This window comes from Petromyzon marinus, chromosome 42 (genome assembly GCF_048934315.1).
Source record: "Petromyzon marinus isolate PM22_M1 ecotype Great Lakes invasive population chromosome 42, UKy_Petmar_22M1.pri1.0, whole genome shotgun sequence".
In the NCBI taxonomy this organism is placed as follows: domain Eukaryota; kingdom Metazoa; phylum Chordata; class Hyperoartia; order Petromyzontiformes; family Petromyzontidae; genus Petromyzon; species Petromyzon marinus.
Window position 1 is genome coordinate 1,191,196 of NC_133708.1, and position 16,638 is coordinate 1,207,833.

At 52.0% G+C, this 16,638-nt stretch overlaps 1 protein-coding gene across 2 annotated transcripts in view; it reads right to left on the reverse strand.

The window, feature by feature from the left end:
- The window catches only part of LOC116951154 (6-phosphofructo-2-kinase/fructose-2,6-bisphosphatase 3-like), a 75,080-nt gene that overhangs the window by 28,607 nt on the left and 29,835 nt on the right, over positions 1-16,638 (reverse strand). For both annotated transcript variants that reach the window (XM_076073410.1, XM_076073409.1), the window contains exon 2: positions 6,033-6,158. In XM_076073410.1, coding sequence (XP_075929525.1) covers positions 6,033-6,158 — 126 coding nt within the window. The remainder of the gene's footprint in view (positions 1-6,032; positions 6,159-16,638) is intronic.

Genomic DNA, 16,638 nt, shown 5'->3' on the forward strand with positions numbered 1-16,638 from the left:
ATTTAAAGCTTTCGTGAATGCAGGGATTCATCTTCTTAGTTATTTCGGTAAAGTCACGTAGAATGGAAATAAAATAATCAAAATAAAACATAATAAAATAAAATTATCACGTCGTTTCGGCCACAACACAAGTAGCCTTCTTCAGGTGAAGGAACAGAACTGTCGGGACGACAGCGCTTCAATGAACGCTGCAAAGCTTCGCAGCATCTTTTAAGCTAGGTGGGAGAAGCAGAGCGTCTTGACAAAGGAGTTTACATATCAACAGGAGAATTTAGCATTGAAATAAGCTGTGTTAAAGTGTTGGATTAGCAGGGTGTTAAAGTCAGAAATGAGCATGTAACTGGGAAATTAGCAAGATGTTAATGTGAGGGATTAGCATGTAACTGGTCACGGAAATAGCTATGTTAAAGTCAGAGTTTACATATCAACAGAGGCATTTAGTATATTGATGCTAAAGGACTGCAACTACCCAACTATCATACAATAAACCGATGTGAAAAAAAACTAAGTATAAACTACATCAATATAATAAATGTACTCAATATATTCTTCAATAAGTTGAGCTATTAACATAAAGTAACTGGGTATACACTACACTATATAATGAATACCATATAGTAAACTGATAAAAAACTAAAATATAAACTACATCAATGTTACAAATAAACTCAATATACTCTCCAATCAGCTGAGCTACTAACAATAAGTCGTTATACATTACAATTCTACGTCGAAAAAAAGGGTGGCGTTTTTTTCTTTTCAACGTTAGCACCACGGACAGCGACGAGCTTTGTTCAGACGGACGAGTCCATCTATGCTCGGAACGGAGGAGGGGGGAGAAAACAGCCACGATGCGCTGCTGTCCTGTGTTGCGTTACAACTATGTTATAAACTAGACTACTATACATTGCAATGTTATACCTTCCAATATAAACTACATTGTATAATATCGTATACACAGCCCAATGTAAGCTCTAACATTATGCATTATATTGATGTCTCCAACTAAACTTTTTTCTACATTACACGACTATACACCCCCACCCTTGAATTATACAATGCGTTACTATACACTACCCTATACTTTAGACTGTAAAATATTAGACTTGTAATATTACACTATGTATTATTCTACCAACTGCTGTATATTCACTATACAATTACGATACTATATATTGCCTTATGAATTATGTTAAACATTACAATGTTATACTATTTATTATACAACATGCTATAAACCATACCATTGACCATCGTGTGAAAGGTATTAAGAGGCAGTGCCAGCGAATGGACTGCGGTCTGAAAGTCACCGTAAAATACAATCAATTAAGAACCGAAATGGTTTATAACGTCTTTCCAATGGTTACTAAGCCAGAATCCATCTCTTCGGTTGAAATTATCTCTGTGTTTGTATATGTGGATGGCCTCATGAACGAATCTCTCATGGTAGCCGGATGGCTTGCAGAGAACCTCCGTCTTGGAGAAGTCAATGTCATGTGAGCGCACTGAATTATAACAGTGATCTGCCACGGCTGAGGTGTTCGTCCTACCGATTTTCAAGTCTGCTTTATGTTCACGGATGCGGTCCGAGATGTGGTCACATCGCTGCAGACGTAGAAAGATCTGAAATCGCTGCAACCCTCAAAAACGCTAAGATGCCACCTAGCAACACCTGCAAAGATGAGCGCTTTGAATTATCTCAATTAAAAAAGAGAGGTGACAGTGTCATCCTCTCAGCCGACAAGGTCAATGCCACTGTCATCATGGACAAAATAGAATATAACAACAAAATTGAGATAATTCAAAGCGCTCATCTTTGCTGATGTTGCTAGGTGGCTAATCTCCCAGTTACATGCTAATTTCTGACTTTAACACCCTGCTAATCCAACACTTTAACATAGCTATTTCAGTGCTAAATTCTCCTGTTGATATGTAAACTCCTTTGTCAAGGTGCTCCGCTCTTCCCACCTAGCTTTAAAGACACTGCGAAGCTTAGCAGCGTTCATTGAAGCGCTGTCGTCCCGACAGTTCTGTTCCTTCACTTGTGTTGTGGTCGAAACGTCGTGAGAATTTTATTTTATCGTTTTATTTTTATTATTTTATTTCCATTCTATGTGACTCTCCCACTCTTATTCACTCTTGACTCTCTCTGGAACTGTTTTCTGAAGAAGGGTTGCTGCCCAAAACGTCGGCCGTTATATATTTTTTTCCTTTCCTTTCAATGCCTCGGAGATACCGAGAGATGTGTTGAGTCTTTGTTGTGTGTGCGTGTACGTGTGAATGTATGCGGGGAGCGGTCGTGAGCGGGTTAGCGTGCTGCGCTACGAACCCGGCGGCCCGAGTTCGATTCCCGCTCACGGCCAACACACCAGTGACGATTATCTGAACCGGTCCTGGGCCTCCCCAAGGTCAACTCAGCCTCAAAATGAGTACCTGGTGCAATATATAAATTATTGCCACTAGGGAGACAAAGGCGGCCGGGCGTGGTTGCTGGCCACCCACCCCCTCGTGTGCCATGCCGGCCTTCATAGGTGCTCCCTAACAGCACTTGCCCCAACAATCTGTTAAGGCTACACGAGGGATCTTTGTCTTTGTATGTGTCTTGAACTTCCATTGTGTTTGTGCACCACACCACCGCTGCTGTTCACTTGGTGGGTTCAGCTTTCGTCACATCGGTGAGCCAGGCCACCGCTTGCAAAGGAGACTCATCGGTGAGCTCCCCTGGGAGGTTGACACCTGACCACGCAAACTAGAATACCACCTGGGCAGCAGGTGGCACGGTGGTAACACTCTCGACTCGGGCGTCTCTCTTCTCGCGAGTTTCTATTCTCTCTGTCCCTGTTCCACACGGGGTTTCCTCGGGGTTCCCCCGGTTTCCTCTAAATGCAGTAGAACCCCCGCCCCCTCTAACGACATTAATCGGTTCCAGGAAACCGGTCGTTATGTGATTTCGTCGTTAAGCGAGTATAGGAAATGCACATCAGAGGCTTCATTTGCTCCCAAAGCATCGAAAGTTAGGCTTTTTCACCCCAAAAAACGTACTTTATAATATTTAAACAATGGATATGAATACATAAAGATACCAACAACATTATACACACATAATATTAAAAGAAACACGGTTAATCGATGCATTCATTCACATTTACTGTACCTACAAAAGCCCGTCGTTAACAGGGGAATGGTCGGTAAGCAAACACACTGAGCTCTATGGAGGCACTACACTGCACTATACACAACACTATACACTACACTATACACTACTATAAACTACACTGCACTATACACTACACTACTATACACTACATTACTATACACTACACTGCATTATACACTACACTACTATACACTACATTACTAAACACTACACTACTATACACTACACTGCACTATACACTACACTACTATACACTACATTACTATACACTACACACTACTATATACTACACTATACACTACTATAAACTAAACTATACACTACACTATACACTACATTACTATACACTACACACTATTATATACTACACTAATATACACTACAATGCACTATACACTACACTACTATACACTACACACTAGTATATACTACACTATACACTACTATATACTACACTATACACTACTATACACTACACTATACACTACTATACACTATACACTTCTATACACTACACTATACACTACTATACACTACACTACTATAAACTACACTATACACTACTATACACACACTATACACTACTATACACTGCAATACACTACACTATACACTACACTACACACTATACTATATACTACACACAAGACACTACACTATACACTACTATACACTACACTATACACTACATTATACACTACACTATACATTACTATATACTACACTACACTATACACTACACTATACACTACACTATACACTAAGCACGTTGTCAAGCAAATTAGTCGTTAAGACACATACACACATACACATACAACAACAACAACCACCATTCACCACTAAGTGGCGGTGACGTCACCACGACGCTTGTGCCAGGCCATGTGCACCCTGAGGCCACGTGAAGTGTCGAACGCCCGTGGGCAGGAGGTCACGGGGCAGACCAAGATGCCACGGGTCGACTGACTGAGATGACTGGCTGATGCACCACCTGTGCCCCCTACTTTGCCAACCTGCTGTGCTTTAGCCACCCGGCGCTCCGCTCGTTGTTGTGAGCGTCGCTCCTCTGCCCTCCGTTGTTGTTGGAGGGCGACTGCCTCCAACTGCCCAATAGCGTCCTTCACGAGCCTCCTCCACAGAGGCCGATCTTGACACCGCTAGTACCAGTCATCGGCAAGTCCACTCAGCTCCACGTCCTCCTGTACCACATCACTCCATCTCTTCTCCAGCCCGTGCCGCGCCCGTTTAGCCCCCTCGATCCGGCCGAACAAAAGCTGTTTCGGCATGCGGTGGCTGGGCATGCGGGCTACATGACCCAGCCAACGCAGCCTTGCCTGCCGGAGGAGCTCACCGATCTTTAAAGGATTTGTGAGCTCCTCACACAGTCCAGCCTGGTTAAACCCAGGATGGATCGTAGGCAGGCTAGCCTAAATGTTTCTAACCGGCGAAGATGTTCCATTAAGGGGGTCCGTCCACGTTTCGCAAGCGTACAGAAGGGAGGGGATCACCGTGGCCGAGAAGACTTAAATACCACGAAACCACGAGGTAAACACATACACACACACACGTACACACGTCCATACACATACACACACACACGTACACACACACACATAACAAAGATCCCCCATATAGCCTTAACAGGCTGTAGGGGCAAGTGCTGTTAGCAAGCACCTATGAAGGCCGGAACAGTACACGAGTGGGTGGGTGGCCAGCACCACGCCCGACCGCCTTTGTTCCCCAGTGGCAATGTTTTTATACACCGCACCAGGTACTCATTTGAGGCTGAGTTGACCTAGGGGAGGCCCAGGACCGGTTCAGATAATCGTCACTGGTGGTGGCCATGAGCAGGAATCAAACCCGGGTCGCCAGGTTCATAGCGCAGTGAGCTAACCGCTACACCACCGCTCCCCACACACACACACACGTACACACACACACACGTACACACACACACCACGTACATGCAGCGTAACTGGGATTTGCAAAAAACGACATCACAACTGCTGAATATTACCTGCAAATGTATACTCAATTGGGATCACACAGTAGCAGCATTGCCTCCCCACAAACTGTTCAAACTGGCCACAGGATCCCCCTGAAAATGAGTCATGTGACTCTGTGAGGATTTTATGGGTAAACAAACTAAACAAAAACGAAACTAATTTTTATTTGAGCCAGCGAAGGCCCCACTTGAGCTGCTCCTATCCAGTACAACCTTGGATTGCGAGTAACTTTGTCTGCGAGTGTTTTGCAAGTTGAGCAACAATTGTAAATAAATATTAATTTGATAAACGAGCGAGGTCTTCCAATACGAGTAGTACGTATACGCTTTGTCTGCCGAGCGTCACGTGATCACAATTGATATACGAGTGCTTTGGATTACAAACACGTTTCCGGAACGAATTATGTTCGCAATCCAAGGTTTTACTGTATAGCTCTTTTTTAGGAGCGACCTGGCCATCACATATGATAGCCCAACAAAGTGGGCGTATCACGTGGAAATGTATAGTACCAGCCAAATACTCTAAACGCAGGTTTCTACATGTGGAGGGAAAAACCGGAGGACCCGGAGAAAAATCCACACGACCAGGAGGGGAGAGACATGCAAACTCCGAATATACAAGCGTCGGGATTGAACCCACAACCTCCTGTGTGCTTGGCGAGGTCGTTAACATCTCACCACGGAGAGAAAGAGACACCGCCAACTCCAAATTTACAGCGTCAAGGATGGGATCGAACCCATGACCTCCTGTTTACCAGGCGAGGTAGCTAACTTCTCACTACGAGTAGAGTAAGAACAATAATAATACTGATATCTAAATTCTGATATACTCATATCTAAATTCAACATCGTCGCCTTCCTGTGGGCAGTCACCTTTGGTGGGCAGGCCGATCCAGTTGAGGTACCGCGTGAGCTTCTTTGCGATGTAAGTCTTCCCGCGGGCCGGCAACCCCACCATGACGATGACCATTGGGGAGAGGGTCATGTGGGGCAGGCAGCCTGCGAAAGACAGCGAAAAGTCAACGGAGAAAATCTAGTCAAAAGATTGCTTCCGCTCGTTTACATTTCTCCTCCCGCTCGCTGCCCACGACGTGAATTGACCGGCTGTCGGGTGGCGGAGGACACACCTCAAAATGTGTCACTATACCCCACGCGGCGACCCGAAACCCAACAGAGTCGCGAACTGTGAATCGCAGCCTCCCGATGGCTGCGAGCCGCCGGCGTCACCAACCGGCGGCAGCGGACGCTCCCGGCGCGCTGCCGTCGGGCCTCACGTCGCCGCACCCAAGCGGCCGCCGTTCCTGAGCGCACCGCGGCAAGCGGCGTCGTGGCGCGAGCGCCCCTACACCCGCACGCTGGCCGTGGCGCCGAACCCAACGTCCGTTCAAGACGTTTCCCCGACTCTCGCCGAGCGTGCGGTTTCACGAACCCCGCGTGGCACGGTGCGGCGTCAATATTCCCGGACTAGCGGGTGCGGCTTGGCGCTTCCTCATCGGCGTCGCGTCACCTGCCTGCGGTGCCCGAGCGCTGCGTCGCCCGAATGGATGTTTCGCGCTTCTTCAGCGTTTATTCGCGGTCACCTTCCGTTCGTGTTTATTCTCGCAAAACAGCTCGCGGGCTGAACGTTCCTCGCCCCCGTCAGCAAAGACAATGAAACGGTGGAATTCCGACGTCGCACCGAACGTTAGCATTACGGCGCGCGATCTCGCGATGCTGCAGAGGTGACGACGCCGTGACCTGGTGATGCTGCGGAGATGACGACGACACGCGACCTGGCGATGTTGCGGAGCTGATGATGACCAGCAAACACAGACGGGGAGCGCAGAGAGAGAGATCCTTCTCTCTCTCTGCGCTCTCTCCGCATCGTAGCTGTAGGAATTAAAAGTGTTAAGAAAGTTTCCAAAGCGAAGAGTCCTTCATCAGTTTGAGTGTCCTTCCCCCCGCACCATCCGATTAGCACGGTTGGCTACGAACAGTGCGAAATAAATATTCTTGGTTCTTTCGGTAAAGTCACGTAGAAGGGAAACAATAAAATAAAAAAAATTCTTACAGTGAGAATTTTTTTTTTGTTTCCCTTCTACGTGACTTTACCAAAAGAACCAAGAATATGAATCCCTGCAGTCTCGAAAGCTTTAAATCAAAATTTAGTGCGAAATAAGTTCAACGTGCATCAACATACGTACGTTACCCACTGGTAGACATCGAGGAACAGACTATGCTGCTCTGACGAAGGACCGTGGGGGCATGAAATGTTGCCCAAGAATAATTTGATTTTCCCTGTGAAGGCCCCTGAGTGGTTGTTGGGGAGCAAGTGGAGTGTTTACTTCGTGGCTGTCCACCATTTCGATGCTGCACTTCAGAACCCAGTGGTGGTGGTGGTTGCAGTCATGGCGGCGGTGCCGGTGGTGGTTGTGGTTGTGGTGGTGGTTGTGGTGATGGTGGTGGCGGTGGTGGTGGCGATGGTGGTGGTGATGGTGGTGGCGGTCGTGGCGGTGGTGGCGCCGGTGGTGGTGGTGGTGATGGTGGTGGTTGTGGTGATGGTGGTGGCGGTGGCGGTGCCGGTGGTGCTTGTGGTGATGGTGGTGGTGATGGTGGTGGCGGTCGTGGCGGTGGCGGTGCCGGTGGTGGTGGTGGTGATGGTGGTGGTTGTGGTGATGGTGGTGGCGGTGCCGGTGGTGGTTGTGGTGATGGTGGTGGCGGTCGTGGCGGTGGTGGCGGTGGCCGCGGCGCACCGGGAGGATGAACCCCGCCGTTTGTCGCCGGCCGCTTAACGTTTTTGGGGCCTTCGGGCCCTGCGCACGGCAACCGGTAGTCAGGAAGAACAAAACCCAACACGGCTTGGTCCCACGCTCGCCGCACGGAGGGTCGGGAGACACGGAGCGAGGGGTAAGGGGCGCACAACCCCTACAGGAGCGACGCGAGTCGGACTCGGAGGGGTGGGGAAGGAAAACACGCTCGCCCACGTCGCCTCTCGTCTTTCTTTCTCGTTTCTTTTCATTTCGGGCGAGCTTCAGTCACCCTTGTCGTCGTCCCCCCCTTCACTTCATTAAAAATAACGACGACCCTTATTACTCCCTTTAGGGGGGGACCCTTCTGGTTCGGAGGGGGGGGGAACAGCCGTCGTTTGTTTCCCCGTCTCTCTACCCCCCCCCCCCACTGCTTTTCATAACCCGGTTTAGTTTACGTTGACGGCGTGCGTCACAACGCGGCGCTGCGACGGGCCTTGGAGCATTGCCACTATAACGTTTTTTTTTAAAACCCCACGTGATCCCCACACAGAGTCGCCCGTCCACGTGTGCACGCGGCTGCCCAGGCGGGGGTGGGGGGAGATTTGGTCAAATTACTCGCGCTCCAAAACGAGGCATCCCTTCTCGTTCGCTCCACGCTCGTCGGGCTAATCGGCACCACGGGTTCACCGAGGGGACGGGCGAGGTGTCAAGGAGGCCGCTTACAGTTCCCGTGGCGAGCCGGGGGGAGCGCGTGCCCGGGCGTGGTGCTGGCCACCCACCCACCTCGTGTGCCGTGCCGGCCTTCGTGGGTTCTGCTCGCTAACGGCACTTGCCCCGACAGACTGTCCAGGCTGTGTGTGCGCACGTGCGTGCCTGCACGCGGGCGCTCAATGAGCTGGCATTTCCGCACGGTGACTCAGCAGGAAGGTAAATTCAGCCCTGGCCACGTGCCAGCGGGGGCACGGGACTCTGACCGTCTCACCGCAGCTGCCCCACGTGTCTCAACCTCCGTGACGAAAACGCTCACATTTGGGGGACGCTGACCCGGGGGACGCTGACCCGGGGGATGCTCACCCGGGGGGATGCTCACTCGGGGGACGCTGACCCGGGGGGACGCTGACCCAGGGGACGCTCACTGAGGGTTTTTTGTTCCTGGGGCGCCTACAGCGTGGCACTGCACAGGGCTGCGCTGTCAGCGATTGCCGATTTGACGGAAGGCCAACCTGTAGGCCAACAGGTAGACCAACAGGGTAGACAAACAGGGTAGGCCAACCGGTAGACCATCACACCAGCTCCACAGAGGCTGTTCGTTCTATGCAGGCACTCATTGTAAGAGCAACCTGAAGTGTAAAAGATGAGGTGTTGCCTGCTGTGCGTTGCTGTCAAAAAGCCGGCAACCTTTCTCCCGTATCAGTCCGGGCTCGAGGCCTCCCTCTCCTCCTCCGCCTGTCTCGACGAGGCTTCGTACGGCTGTCCCTCCCTGCCCCACAGCCTCCTCCTCCACCCTCTCCTCCCTCCAAAAGAATCCTCAAAACAGTCCTCGTCTTCTTACAGAAGGACGTGTGGACGCCGCACCTCCATCTCGCAACCGTCTCTCCACGTTAACGATTGAATTCTTCTTTAACCACATCGCACTGGCTCCACGGCCTCCTGGGAGCGATTCTTATTTTGTCAGCAGCATTGGTTCAACGTAAGCAAAAGCTCTGGACCAGTTTGGCACATTCAGTGTCTCATCAGAGACATTCAGTGTCTCATCAGCAGTCAGGTTCACTTGAGGAAATGCTGGTGAACCGCCAGAGGATTTGGGTAGGGAGCATCTCTGTAAGACACGGGTCCAGGTCCGACACAACACTGTTGATTACACAACGCAGAACAATGATCTGCGACAGTGAGGGACGATGTCACCGCTTGAAGGCTTTACAGATACAAACTGCATCGTTGTGTCAAGTTATTTTTTACCGCCTGCCTTAGGAATGTGGAATTTGCATCACCTGGCTCAGGGCCGCGAGCGATTTTTTTTTCCGCCACTGTTGGCGGTGCAGAAAACCTTTGCACTGTCAGCAACAACAAATGGAAATGTGGACAAACTGGAACGAGCATTTCCCCAACGGATTAGCGCGGCAAAAGCCTTCCCCTTTCCCCGTCAGATCCCAACGAGGCGTCTGAACGGCGAACCGCACGGTTAAAGTGCGGCGAACGTCTGCGGCAGGGACTCCCCGCGTGCCGCTCTCTGTACGCGGGCGAGACTCGACCGACACGGAGACTGCCGCGGCTGTCGGCAGTCGTGCGCCTCCTCCAGTTGACGGGGACGCGCGGTGGGCCCCGCGTTGCCGAGCGACGCTGGGCCCAGCGGGGGGGGATGGGGACACACGCACGGAACGAGGAATGCGGCAGTGGGCAACCGAGGAAAATCCTCCCGGCTCACGGAAAAACCCGCGCGGATCTACCCTCGGTAAGAGGATTTAGTGTACGAGCTTTGAAACTATCAACTATTTGTTTTACTTGACCAGGTAAGGCCCCAGCGAGCTGCTATGAAGCGACCACCTGGCTATCACAAATGATACCTCAACGAAGCGGCTTATCACGTGGATTTGTTTTTTACACATCAGCCGAATACTCTAAAGACGTGATGTCGATTCTAAATGTGGAGGGAAAAACCAGAGGACCCGGAGAAAAATCCACGCGACCACGGGGAGAACATGAAAACTCCAAATATAGAGATGTTCAGGTAGGGATCGAACCCACAACGTCCTGTATACCAGGCGAGATAGTTCACGTCTCCTAGCCACCGTGGTGCCCCCTTTGCGAGGCGTGGTGAGGGACGTGGGGAGCTCTTCCTCTATCGCTCCACCTCGGCACGACATCGTGGCCGGCGAGGGAGGCGTTGTCGCGATGCCGATTGACGTACAACAAGCGGACGACGATGTGGAGAGATGGGTGGGGTGACGCCGGAGGTGACCCCCCGTGTCTCTCCCGGGAAGGGGAGGGAGCGGACGGGGGTTAACCATCGCATGGCCCTGTGGAAAATCTGGCTGGGTGGTGTGGAACGGTTTGACTGCACGGCCCAACATTTTGTTCAATTCCTGGTCTCAGCATCATCATACCTCCATGGTCAATACAATGGGTAGCGCTCTGTGGAAAGTGAGCGATTGTTCCATGCATACAGTCATTATTGCCATAGGCAAGGGGATTTGCCACCAATCGGTATCCTTTGTTTAACCAACAGATGACACAGAACCACCGAGGCCCGAGAATCAACACTGGAGCACGCGTTGGGTAACCACGGCGACGGACCACGTGAATGGAGCACAGGCAAATCCATCCTCGACGATAGTCATGTTCGGGAGTCGTGACGACCCATCGATTCCCCGCACGCCTCCTCGGACACGTGAAGGCGTCTCGCCGTTGGCCCGGCCCGCCCCGGGTACGCGTGGTCCGTGCGCGTGCTGCATGGCTGCTCCGCATTGCGATTCTCTTTATAGGAGAGTCTCTCGAGAGAGGCCGTACTAGTCCCGAGGGCTTCGGCGTGACGTGAAGCATGACGTGAGGCAGAGGGACATTACGAAAACAAATCAAGCCGACTTGCTTTGGTCAGGAGATTAAATGATTTAGATGATTTGGCTGCTGCTGCTGTAAATTCCAACGTGTGATGATAAAAGTCACTTCAATGAGCTATTATGGATGGCCAGGCCGCCTCTGAATAATAGCTAAGAGCCCAGTGGGATTTTCCTGGTTTGAAAAAATAATATATTTACAGTCGACTCTCGATTACCCGCGCTAATGACGGGGAGGACAGCCGCGGATAATTAAAAATTGCAGATGATCAAAAAATATATACAAATTTCCACGGCTCTCTATGCCGAAAAACACATTCGCCTGCACAGAAGACTCGGCCCACTAAGTGGACAGCAGCAGAGCCACGCCAATCAACATTAATCAAACTCCGCCACCCACCGTTGCAACTACTGTACTGTCGAGGCGATCGTGTGGATTTCGGATTAACAGGAGCAACACATTTGCTCGGGTTAAGCACGTGACTTGTAACAAACATTTACAAGACTAACAATGTATAACTGTTTTTATATTATTCATTTGAGCGCAAGGGAAAATCCACGAGTGATATTAATTCACGTGAAATTCGCAGGTGCGCGGCTAATCTGCAAGACGGATAAACCGCACGCGGACAATCGAGAGTCCACTGTAACAATAAACAAAAATTGGATTGTTGAATCTATCCGTGCGGAGCTCTGCGCGTCACCCCCTCCAATGGCGTTGCTGGGTTTTCTCCAGGAGTTCCTCGGTTCGCCCCCGCCCCCCTCCAACGCAAAGGCCAAAACGCTCGTTTGTGGAACTGGCCGAACGTCATCGCAACGCAGGCAGCAGCAGGGCCCTCGTGCGGCTCGGCCAGGCTTCCCTGGCTGACGTGCATTTTTGTTAACTTAACCAAACTATTTGTTTTATTTTACCAGCTAAGGCCCCACTGAGTTGCTGTGTAGCTCTTCTTCAGAAGCGACCCTGGCTATAAAAAAATTATAGCTCAACAAAGTGGCTCATTATTTCGTGAAAATTTATAGCGACCAAGTACTCTCAAAGCGTGATGTCGAGTCGAAATGTGGAGGGGAAAAACCGGAGAATCCGGAGAAAAATCAACGCGATCACGGGGAGAGAGACACGCAAACTCCAAATATACAGTCGTTGAGGTCGGGACCGAACCCACAACGTCCTGTATACCAGGCGAGGTAGTTAACATCTCGCATCACCATCAAGCTTTGTATGTAACTGCAATGTGGCAAACAAAATACCCTCGTGATGTGATTAAATTAACAATTGAAACGTGAATAATTAACTTAATGGGAGGAGGACCGTTTATAACGTCTGCTTGGTTGTCTTATGAGCTGACTTGCCCCCGGCACAGGAATCTGGAATTTCAGCCGCTTGCCCATGACTAAGCAGATGAACACTGGTCTGTACATCTACAAGAGTTTAACAACAATGCCACAATAACAACAATACCACCTTCCAATGAACTCCACATACAATAATATCCATTCACCTTGCTGTTCATCACACGCCACTGTGCGTAACGTTGCGATGCATCGCCGCGAGATATAAAAATCGGCAGCACTTCACCGAACAGCCGTGGAATCAAGAAACAAGGAAATTATCTACGACACAGCTGATCGGCGCACGCACGACTCTGGCAACGCTCGAGGCTTGTGATTGAATCGCACGTTCGCACGCACTCCACCAAATCTCAATATCCCCTCCCATTCGCTTCAACAAATTACTTGGAAATGCCACATTGGTGGGCAGCAGGCAGTGTGAGTGGCGGTGGGTTGGTGGTGGTGGAGGCGATGGTGGGGTGTGCTGAGTGAGCAGTGGTGGTAGTGGGGTGTGCATGAGTGAGCTGTGGTGGTGGTGGCAGTGGTGGGTTGGTGGCGGGTTGGTAGTGGGGTGTGCATGAGTGAGCAGTGGTAGTGGTGGCAGTGGTGGGTTGGTGGTGGGTTGGTGGTGGAGTGCGCATGAGTGAGCGGTGGTAGTGGTGGCAGTGGTGGGTTGGTGGTGGTGGTAGTGGGGTGTGCATGAGTGAGCTGTGGTGGTGGTGGCAGTGGTGGGTTGGTGGCGGGTTGGTAGTGGGGTGTGCATGAGTGAGCAGTGGTAGTGGTGGCAGTGGTGGGTTGGTGGTGGGTTGATGGTGGAGTGCGCATGAGTGAGCGGTGGTAGTGGTGGCAGTGGTGGGTTGGTGGTGGTGGTGGTGGGGTGCGCATGAGTGAGCGGTGGTAGTGGTGGCAGTGGTGGGTTGGTGGTGGTGATGGTGGGGTGCGCATGATTGAGCGGTGGTAGTGGTGGCAGTGGTGGGTTGGTGGTGGTGGTGGTGGGGTACGCATGAGTGAGCGGTGGTAGTGGTGGCAGTGGTGGGTTGGTGGTGGTGGTGGTGGGGTACGCATGAGTGAGCGGTGGTAGTGGTGGCAGTGGTGGGTTGGTGGTGGTGTGCGCATGAGTGAGCGGTGGTAGTGGTGGGTTGGTGGTGGTGGTGGGGTGCGCATGAGTTAATATGCAGGACGACTCCCCGTGCTCTCCCTCGGGTGAAGACATTGTTTCAAGGACAGCGGCTGCGTTGGGGTCGTACGAGTTCGCCGAGGGGGGGCAGGGTGGAGTAGAAGGAGAGAGATTGGGTCGTAGAAGGTGTCACTTAAGAAGAGCGGGGCTTTTGCCGATCGATTTGGCCAATCAATAAACGCGCAATGACGCTGCGCGTTCCGTTATTTCTCGCCGGCTCCGCTGCCCCCTCCGTCAGTCCGAGGTCGCGGGCGCACGAGGCGTCCGGGTGGCTCGGAGGTCACAGCGCTGACAGCCGGGGTTTGAACCCGGGGGTGAGCCGTCCGGGTTCTCGAGCGCAGCGAGTTTGCCGGCCTCGGCCCGGTCACCGGTGGCTGTGTACAGTCAACGGTACAATGAAGGTGGCTAAATTCAAGCTTTGGGAATTTAAATATCGGTGTGGCTGTCACGGGACAACCATTGCTCTCAGTGCAACCCCCTACTGTGTGAAACAGAGGTCACGTGAAGAATGAATATCAGAGGAAGCTCTGTGATATCCGCTTCAGTGGGTCGTTCTCAAACACAGAGGGTTGCAACTGCTCTGAATGTATTCCACGTCTCGCGCTCCATTTTCTAGAATAAGAACAGGGGTACAGCCCCTTTAGCAGAACAGTAACGCTCCCAGTTGTGAGATGATGAGTTATAGTTCCAACCGGGGCACAATTTAGACTCATCGTCGTCATCACCGCCAATACACCAATACCCATCATTCCCCACGAAGTATCGGGAACGTCACCACAGCGCCAGTGCCAGGCCAGAGGCCACGTGAAGCGTCGAAGGCTCGCTGACAGGAGGTCTCGGGGCAGACCCAGGTGCCATGACTTGGCTGACTGAGATGACTGGAAGATGCACACCAGCTGTGCCCCCTGCTGTGCCAATCCCCACCACTACTAACTCATCATCAATACCATCATCACTGCCGCCGCCGTGACGATCATCGTCACCTATCGTCACCCATCGTCGCCCATCGTCACCCATAATCGCGAATCGCAAAGACGATGAGAGACCTTCCATCTCGGTGAGCTCTCAGCTGGCTTCAAGAGAAATGTGATGATGAGAATGATGATGTGAATTGAACCTGAGGCAGCTGGAAAGTTGCCGACACAGCGAAGTGCGACACCAACCTCCCGGCCCCCGGCCCTGCCCTCCGATTGCTCCATCGGTCTGTCCGGCCATCCATCCGAAAAATTTGTAGTTTTTGGTGTCTCTCTGTTTCCCCGTGGTCACGTGGATTTTTCTCCGGGTCCTCCGATTTCCCCCTTCACATTTAGAATCGACATCACGCGTTCAGATTGTTTGGCTGCCATAAATTTCCACACAATGAGCAATCATTTGTGAAAGCCGGATCGCTGCTGAAAAAGAGTGACACAGCAACTCCGTGGGGCGTTACCTAATAAAATAAACAAACAGTACAGTAGAAGTACGTTCGCTTTGCTCGCTCCCAGAGCCACCGATGTCACACACAGAGTGCCTGCTCAAGCCACGCATTCTGCCTGCCCCCGTTGTATCAGAATGCGACGCCACTAGCGTCAGACGGCGACGACGACGACGGAGCCACCGGCGGTCACCTTCCACTCAACTCAAAATGCACGTCAACGCCGCCCTCCGTCACCAGTGGGAGAGGCCAACACCTTGTCAGCAGGAGCATCACCGGGGGTCTGAGATTCCCTCCCCGCCCTGTGCGTTGCACTGCCGAGACCCCGCCCGCCCGCCCCCTCCCGCGGAGATTACAGGCTTGAGACCCCCCCCCCCTACCACCACGACTGCCTCAACGAGAGTCGCTGATCGCACCTCGTAGCGCCGCTCCCGAACGGCGAGAGTCGTGTTTTTGATCGAGCCGCCGCCCTCCGTTACCCCGGGTGCGGGGGGGGGGGGCGTCTCGGAGCGAATTTGCGTGCGATGAGCGACTTGCATCATCTCATCTCGACACATTGGAAGGGGCACCCCCAGTGGCAGCCGTCTCTAAGTGCGGCACGCGGTAACCCGGCACCTCGCCCGCAAGCTGGCACAAGTCTATCGGGTCGGCAGTGGTGCAGCCGTGTGTAATCCTAAGCCGTTGGCGGGTAATTTTTTCTAATTTGGACCACGACGCCGGCACACGACGGCCTACTTGCCGAGAATGACACCGCGGGACCTTCAACAAGTCAACAGTGAAGAGGACGGAAGCGTATTGTGACGGTCACCGCAACTGCAGTAATAACCAGGGCGGCCCACCGGAGTCGAACCTCGGAACCTCCGCAACAAACGTGCAACTGCTGGGCCATGCGGCCGCGCTGCCGCCGCCGAGCACCGCCGTCTCGTTTCCCGGCCCCAAAAATAAAAGAGCGCTTCTCGCGAACACGACGATTTCCCTTCTCCGAGCCCACCTCCTGCTGCGCAGCGCGGCAGCCGGGGGTTTTTGTACGCTCCGTACGTGCTTTGATCCACCCGCTGTACATTCTTTGATACACGATTCACAATGGGCTTGGGGAGGGGCAGCGAGGCCCAGCAATGAGTCACCGAGCACACAATGGGTCTCTCGCTCCCTTCACGGGCACGCCGCCGTCGCACCACGCTGGCGCGGAGTTCAATGTGCCGGCGACTTCAGATCATTTTACCGTCAGCGCAGATGGGTGTAGGTCTTCCGAGGTGTCGTCTGGAAACATCGTTAA